Below are 8,474 nucleotides of genomic sequence, written 5' to 3'. Positions count from 1 at the left end.
CTTTTATTAATGCAAATTTTGTTATTTATACATTTATGTTTCAAAAATACTAAATTATCCTAACATTAGAGAAGTTTGTGACTATTTTCTTGTAACCTAATTTCTTCTAATGAAAATTAATCTACATTAACAAAATCTTTTTTTGTGTCAAACTCATAAACTCTTTCATAGCTTATTATTTCATAAATTTGAAGGTAACAAATACAACAACAATGAAAAGTATGCAAATATGATGAAAACCTCGTTATCACTAACAAACTCCATAAGCTATGATGTTTTTTCAAGTTAAAATTCGCTAATAGTTGTATCTAATTTAGCAACCACCATTAGTAATGTCAAAGTTTTTTCTTGTTTTGATGGACTATAGGAACTTCAAAGCTTTAGCTATGTCCTTTCGCTTCACAACTTCTTTGTACTTCTGTCATTTTCAGAAAGCTCTGTATAAAGGAATCGTGGTAGAGAAAGTGTGGGAAAATCTGAGAAAAAATGGCTAGAACACAAAAAATGAGGGGAAATTTGGAGGTTAAGGAAGAAGATCTGCACAGAAGAAGAAGAAAAGACGCAAAAAGGAAGAGAACACAAATGGATTAAAAGGTATATTACACTGGTTCTATTAGACAACCAATATAATATAATATTTTTCTATTAAAAAATAATATATTAATATGATTTTTTGTTTCTTTATAATTTTTTAGGAGATATTACATCGGTTGAACCTAACTATCGATTACATTTATGAAATTGTGACCGTACAATTTATTATATCATTTCTTTAACAACCAATGTAATATTTTGTAATATTTTCATTTTACACTAATGTTTTGAAAATATGAAAAAAAATTGATGAAGTTAATTGAAGTGTCTTTAATAATGAATCATGTCATTAATTATCTTGTATTATGTGTTCCATATAAGTAATGTGTGGATGAAAGTTTAAAAAGAACTCCTGATTATGAAAACATTTTAACAAATTTTATTAATTATTTTAAGAATATTTGAATAATTTGTTTAAAAATAATTTATTATCACATAATGACAATAAATTATCTTAGTATTAATCAATTATTGACAACTAAACACTTTTTATTACGATAGAGTGCTCTATCATATCATCAATTTGGTATTGATATGTTCTTTTTTCTTTTAAAGTTCTTGTTCATTTACTTATTTATCACTTAACATGATTTTTTATCCTTATAATATTTTCATGTTCATGCAAATAATTGATTAAATGAAGTATTAATTAATTATATTGTTTCTAGTTTTATTTCCAAAAACAACTATGAACAAAATAATTGACCATCACTTAATTTAATCAATTAAATCAAAGCTAAAATATAGTTATAAACATTTTTTAAGATTTTTCTTAAAACCAAAAATATTTTTACAAAGGTTACACTTTAAGATATTAATAGACATTGTCAAGAAAAATTTAAAGAGCATCATTTCATGAGAAACCATTGAAAAATACTAAAAAAGATGTACACTTAATATTTTGCTTGGTCTTCTTGACTAATTTAATCCATAGTATGCATCATAAACACATGACATTTTCTTGTTTCTAAAATGTTTATATATTTTTGGAGGTTGTTCAAGAGATTGTAAGTGCATTATTTAAAAGTGTGATTGCATGTTTTACAAGTTTGTTGTGGTTATAATATGAACATTTTAAAATGATTAACATTGGATGTGAAATAGGAAAGATTTGAATCAATATAAAATATTTAGTACAATATTTTTATCTTTTATTTTTCTTTTGTTTCTTTAATTTGCAAAAAAAAAAAAAAACATACTCTCTCGTCAAGTATTTAAAGAAAGATATTCAAAATAATATGTTAAAACAAAAAGATATTAAAAAACTAATTCAACTCCTTCTTCATAAATGATTTAATACTATTTGTTTAACAAGATATCCAAATAGATTTTCACTTTACATATAAACCACTTTGTGATATATCTTTGATATTTTGCAGCAATTATCCATGACACTTATTTGATAAAGAAAAGAGTATTATCACACATCAGGAAAAACATCAATAATTTATACAATTATAACATATTAAAACATTAATTTATCATCAAACATTATAATTTCTAGTTAAAAAAAAAAAAGACGTTGTGCATTTTATAATTAATATTCTAGACTGATTCACCAATTGACTCGATCTTTTAATCACCTGCTTGAAGTCCTTATGTTGAAGCCAATAATAAAATATTAGAAAATATTATTATTTTTTTTCTTAGTTTTGAAGTTCGTTTTTAAATAGGACAAAATTATGTGAGAAAGTGATAAATGTGATTCATGACAATCTTCTTTGGACTAAAACATGAGATATGTCTTCCAACTGCACATTGACCTTATCATCTAACCTCTTCTCTCATCACATTGAACTCACCATCATCTGTAAAAAAAAATGACATGATTTAAAATTTACATAAATGAGAATGTAACTTACTATTAACATGATGAATAACTTTTGAGCATTATCTTCCAATCATTTACATAAATAAATGTGAAATTGAGATTTATATTTATACAGGAAACTTAACAACCTGGTTTTAAATATATATGAAAAGCAACCAAACATTTTTTAATACTGCCAAATAAAAAATTCCATGAAGTTCATTTGTGTGAGTAGGCCAGCCAGCAAATGAAGGTCTCTTTCTACCTTATGCACAAAAGTTCACGATCTAGTACTAACAAACATAGGACTTTAATCAATGCAATGCATAGATAATTGAGACGAAACTTTTGAATATTAGCAAGACTGGAATATTCAAAGTATAAGGCATTCTCTATTTTCTTATGTTTTGTATACCAAAGAATATTATCACTAATAACTAATCTATATTAAGATTCTTTGTCTTTTAAGCCTTAGTGTTCCCTTGGACAGACTAGAATGCAACTTTTTGGTCTTTGAAAAAGAAAAGAAAAAATTTGGGAGATAAGGCGAATGACAAAGACTTTGATATCTTATTTCCACACTAACAAAGGCCTTATCTATACTAAGCAATTTCAAAAGCACAAGACACAAATTGACAACCTTCATCATTTGTAGTTATCGATAAGTTCAACAAACCATTAAAATAAGCAGCGTGATCAAGTGCAGCATCATCTGCTTCCCTTTTTATTTTTCTAAAACCTAATATTCTAATTCATCTTTCTTTCTACCGTCCTTTCTGTCCAACCAAAATAAAAAATCTCAATCATTTTACAAACTGCATCTCAACTCAATCATTATCCTAATGTGTATCATACATTTATTGCCCCTTCCTTCCAGGGAATTTTTGCACTATGAACTTTTTCATCATATTATAAAATTATTAAATAATTCCGTGTGTGAAATTTTGATTGCACCAGATCTTATCATCAAGAAAGCTCTATCCAAGGGACTGACCTTTTCTATCAATCTGGTCCTGTGTTTTATTTTTTTAATTCTTTGACGAGTACATGGATCACTTTTTTTTTTTCTTTTAAATTGTGGTCAGGTCTAATGCCGAGACTCGCATGGTACCTATAATAATATTATATTACTTGTAACCCTTTAAATTTTCTGTGGTTGATAATTTCATTCTAAACATTTGTGAAATTTACCAAATATTAATAAATAATACGTGCTATGCGACTAACTTTAAGTATTTGAAGTTTTGAATGAGAAAAATTAAGAGGAGTAATAGAATAGTGCCACATCGGAACTCAAAAATGCTGACTAACTTTCTTGAGCAAAACTAGCAACTTTCTATGGCATTGGTGGACAGTTTCCTCGTTATTTCCGGAGAACAAAAGTTAATGAGTATAGGGTCTTCAGATTATTATGCTGACATTACATTCTTATCCAAGACACACATTTTTGTCTGAAAGGGACTCAACTATGTTTAAAATTCAAAAACTGAATAATTGATTTTAGTGGAAGAAACCTTTCGAGGTTTGCAACAAATCAAACTAGAAGGAACAAAATCTTGTATTTTCCGTGATTTCTTCTTCTCTAAAAGCAGCATTATTTGGTGTAAAAGTTTTTGCAATAAAGTTGTTACCAATTTAATAATCAATTATGATTAAAACGGATCGAATGAGCTTCTTTTTCTTTGAAAAGATGAAATTTGGAATGTTTTAGGTCTATTGGCGATGACACGAATGAAAAAGAAAAATATATTGAATTTAACTCAACTTTTTGTGGTTTTTAGAGGGTTATATCCAATAGCAGCTAGTACCAAATTGTGCATTTCAATTATTAATTCAGAAATTTCTTTTGAAAACAGCTTTGAATTTTTTGGGACAGAATATTTTGACTGATGTGAACTTGAGCTGGTTAGAATGAATTGATTGGTTTGAACACAATCCAATGCTCTAACTTATTTTCCGATAATCATAACAGAACAGTGATTGAGAATTTAAAAAGTTATGTTCTAAAGTCTGTCCCAAAGCAGTATTGGATACTAAAAAAAAAGTATGATAACAGGCGCTTTAATAAGATGATATGCTTTATTCTTCGGAAACCCCTCGTTCAAGCTTGCTCAAAGAATAGCATGTTCTCATTCATCCTATATAAGTAAAAGTAGCGTAAAAGTTCAGCAGTACTACAGTAGCAGTATAGTTCTGCCAGGATCTATAACTCTCAAGGCATAGAAAATCTGTGTGTGTGATATCCTATAGCTCTTTTCAAAGTTGAGAATTCAAAAGATCACAGGCACAACTACATAGCCTTTTTGTGCAGCAGACAGAATATGGGATTCATCATAATATCTTGATTATATAGTCTTGTATAAACTAATAACCACCTGTAGAGTTTTGGTAGCTACGAGGTCATCAAACTGACATAACTAAAACTGGATGTACCTGACTTTCTTCTATTTTAATTAATTTTGAGATCAGATAAAGGAGCTGTGTCCGTGGTATTCTAAGTAGGCAAAAGAAAATGTGCCAAGAATTTAACAATAAATAGAAGACCAGGGAAAAACAATCAGTAAACAAGTTGCTTAGCAGTTTAATTCTTCTGTATAGAAGACCTGAGAAAAACAATTGTATGTTAGATACCCTTTACCAGATAACATCGAAAATTGAATAATGAAAGTGTGAAGAAAAAAACATCGTTGACATACTTTTAAGTTTAATGATATGAAGTCAAAAGATATAATTACAAAGAATGTGAGAAAGAATTCTGGAGTTCTCCATTTGTATCCACGAACATCTTGGAAGAAGTCTACCGCACAAAGAAACTAACAATTGCACCTAAGTAGTCTTGCAGCTGAAAAGAGAAATTTAAACAAAAAAACAGTAAATAATAACTGTTCAGTCAAATGAATTTAATAAAATTCATATATCAAATATCTAACATTTGAAAAGTATAAAACTTCAATCAAGCGAAACATTTACAAGTATGCCTCATCTTAAAATATAAAACATTTTTTTAATAGGGGCTACTTTTGTTAGAAAAAGCGTCTAAATGTTGTCTGTTTGATTTGAGAACTTTATGATGGAGATATAAGAAATTTGATCCAATTCTTGTCTTTGAATTTAGTAGGTTAAAAATACACGAAAACTTAGGTAGGATACACCCTTGCTAGCTCATATTAGAGACAAATTCACTTTAAAAGGAAGACCTTAGGTGTATGTGACGTGCATGTGCATGTGTTTATTTGAATTCATGTTTTTTCTTGGACATGACACAAGCACACGTTAAAGAAACATTTCCAAATTTCACCTGAGTCAGAATACTTTTTCCAGTTTGACCTTCAATAACTAGACCAGCCGTGAGACCGATCATTGCCCATGCTCCATTAATTGCCTCAATTTGGCGTCTTCTCTACAATCAGAACATTAAGTTGGCCAAATTTTTAGTGAATTGAGAAACAGAGTTTCATCAGAGCATACTCAGTTGCCTTCTGCCCAAACTGACAATTATATGGAAGAAAAATGACTTTCAAACTTTTCATATGCTTCTATACTAAATGACAACAACCCCGAATATGTGATTCAAATTCAACCACAGGACTGCTTTCACCTTGAGTTTCTCTTTTGCTTTGATTCTTTCCATTTGTTTGGCAGCCAATCGCTTGGCTTCAACTGGATCAACCATGACCGTATCATCCTTTCCTGAAGCTACCTGTATGATTATAAAACTTGCAGACCTTATTATTGGACTGATACAAAGTGAAATGTCAAATATAGAAGGGATACATAAGTAGAAAAAAGAAATCTAACTGGAAACATATGACTCATGAACGTAAGCTAAATATTCAAAAGAAGTAAGTTTTAGCAAGAAGTGAATGTAACTAATAATAATTGGCTTATTGCATTAAAAGGACAAAAGAACCATAAAAGTGTACTGAAAATCATAAATCTCCAATGAATAATCACTACTTTAGACAATGAAGAATTTCCACAATAAACAGTTCAGGATAAAGTTCAAGATATCATGTCACAGGAAGATTCCATCCCTTATTTTTTCCTAGAGAGACAAAAGATAGCAATGAAGTGAAATTTCAATTATAAACATATAACTGGTAATGATTTTTTCCATTAAACCACATTCAAACATAGGTAAAAGACCACCAGATATTGTCAAGTGAAGTAAATAAACATCATATTAAGATTTAGCAATCTTTTGTTATGTATTCTTGAACATGAACTGATTATATGTGGAATAAAACAGGTGTATTAAGAAGTCATCATGTATTTAAGAAGTCGTCATGCATTATTTTGTATATATAATGCAGGTTTTCCCTCACTATTTAGACTTGTCCTACATATAGCTCCAGCAGATTTCCCAAACGTGCCATTCCTCAGAGTGATTTGACTTTCTACCTGTTACATACCTAGACATCCCTGTCAGAGTTTTCAATTTTCTACTTCCGCAATTGTATTTTTACATCAGTACATGTCTAGACTATAAGATAGATTCACTAAAAACAGTATACACAAGAAGTGCAATTGTATTTTTACATCAGTACATGTCTAGACTATAAGATAGATTTACTAAAAACAGTATACACAAGAAATGCGCAAAAAGCAACACAAATTAATAGCAATTTGACAAGACCATACCAATAACTTAAAAGCTCCAACTAACAGTATTTATATAAACTCAAAATTAAAAAATAAGCATCCCATTTAACAAGTCATTTTCAACCAACAATGAATAAGGACTCTTCACTTAATGCATAATGAGAGTTTACCAGGACTCTAACCGCTTGACCTCGGGTTCTATTGGCAACTATGTTTACATCTTTCTCTTTAATCTGTCCCCACCTAAAACAAGGAGTATAATCTCGTTAAGCAGTAATAGAAAAACAAGGTTCTTATTCCATATGTTCTGTAGATTCTCTTTCAATATGGCAAAATTCCAACAATTACATGTTAGAATAGGCCAATCTCAGCCTACATGAAGATAAATTCTCCCTTCCTATGCACAATTTTGTTAACTATATCACATCATTGCTATGTTACTTTACTCATAAAGATAACTTATATTTAAATCAACTTTATGCGAATTCTCCAAATTTTACAGTGTTCTTTGAACCTAAAAAAATAATTAGTTTCATTTTCGAGGGGATTCTTGTTATGAAAATTGGGCAAATATATCATAGATAAAAATTAGACGCAGTCCCTTATCTATGAGAATTGAAGTTTAATGAGAAGAAAATACAACTATTAATTCTTAATAGAGCACAAAACCAAAAGAATCTATGAAATATGATCTAAGTTTTGTCAATAAATCAACTGTTGCTAAACTAAACACTTGGAAAGTCTTAATTCCTAATACTTTTCATCCCTTCAAACAATTTTTTTCATAACCGCATAACCTAGAAGCAAGTAAGATGGTTGTTCGATAAACATAAAGTTAAGGCATAAACTACTACAATTGAAGATGCAGTGAACGAATTCGATTACGAGGAGAGTAATCAGGGAATCTGCTGGAAGCAAAGTGAAGAAAAGAAGTGAACTTACTTGAGAAAAGTGGAAGAGTTGCGGGGAGCGTTGAAGGAGAGAAAGGGAGGGTTAGACGAAGGTAGAATGGTGGCCATTGCCCTTCAGTATCCCTAGCTACACATTCTCTTTATCCACCTTTTCTCTGGGCTTCTCAAACTTAATATTAATTAATTTATACATTTCATAAAATAAAAACATATATTTTCATTTTCAATATTTTTTCACCTTTTCTCTCTCATTAAATAATTTGACTCATACAGTTATGTGAGGAAACTCTGAAAATGAAAAATAAGATAAATCATTCTAATTCTTATAATAAGATTAAAAATAATAAAAGATTAAACTTAAAAACCAATTAAAATAAAATTATCTCATTTCTTTTAGGATTAAATATGTTTTTAGTTCCTATACTGATTTTTGTTTTATTCTTTTTTTCAAACTAAGGTGCAATTTAGTCCTTCAACATTAGAAAACTCTAGTTTTAGTCCTTTTAACCAATTTTTTTTAACTTTATTTGTTGTTTCAAGTACGTTTTATTATAACA

General features: G+C 29.1%; 1 protein-coding gene across 2 annotated transcripts; it reads right to left on the bottom strand.

The window, feature by feature from the left end:
* Positions 1–4,953: 4,953 nt before the first annotated feature.
* LOC106765798 lies at positions 4,954–8,072 on the bottom strand. Of its 2 annotated transcripts, XR_001376080.2 has the most exons (6): positions 7,949–8,072; positions 7,177–7,249; positions 6,003–6,104; positions 5,703–5,804; positions 5,101–5,246; positions 4,954–5,007 (listed from the first exon to the last, which is right to left on the bottom strand). XR_001376080.2 is itself a non-coding variant. In XM_014650537.2 (5 exons), the coding sequence occupies exons 1-5, from the start codon at positions 8,023–8,025 to the stop codon at positions 5,202–5,204; spliced, it is 399 nt and encodes a 132-aa protein (XP_014506023.1). In that variant the 5' UTR covers positions 8,026–8,072; the 3' UTR covers positions 4,966–5,201. The 2 variants fall into 2 exon arrangements, 1 of the variants encoding a protein (XP_014506023.1); XM_014650537.2 differs by having other exon boundaries at positions 4,966–5,246.
* Between the last annotated feature and the right edge of the window lie 402 nt (positions 8,073–8,474).

Source organism: Vigna radiata, chromosome 7, assembly GCF_000741045.1.
Source record: "Vigna radiata var. radiata cultivar VC1973A chromosome 7, Vradiata_ver6, whole genome shotgun sequence".
Taxonomy (NCBI): Eukaryota; Viridiplantae; Streptophyta; class Magnoliopsida; order Fabales; family Fabaceae; genus Vigna; species Vigna radiata.
Note: the sequence above shows the minus strand (reverse complement) of the source record. Positions and strands in the feature narration are given on the sequence as shown.

Bases quoted from the DNA above. Each gene is read 5' to 3' on its own strand.
- LOC106765798 (XM_014650537.2), bottom strand. From the start codon at position 8,025: ATGGCCACCATTCTACCTTCGTCTAACCCTCCCTTTCTCTCCTTCAAC. The intron at 6,105-7,176 runs GTAAACTCTCAT...ATAATCATACAG, and splicing joins GTCAAGCGGTTAGAGTCCTG to GTAGCTTCAGGAAAGGATGA. The intron at 5,247-5,702 runs GTGAAATTTGGA...TTCTCTTTTCAG, and splicing joins GAAAAAGTATTCTGACTCAG to CTGCAAGACTACTTAGGTGC.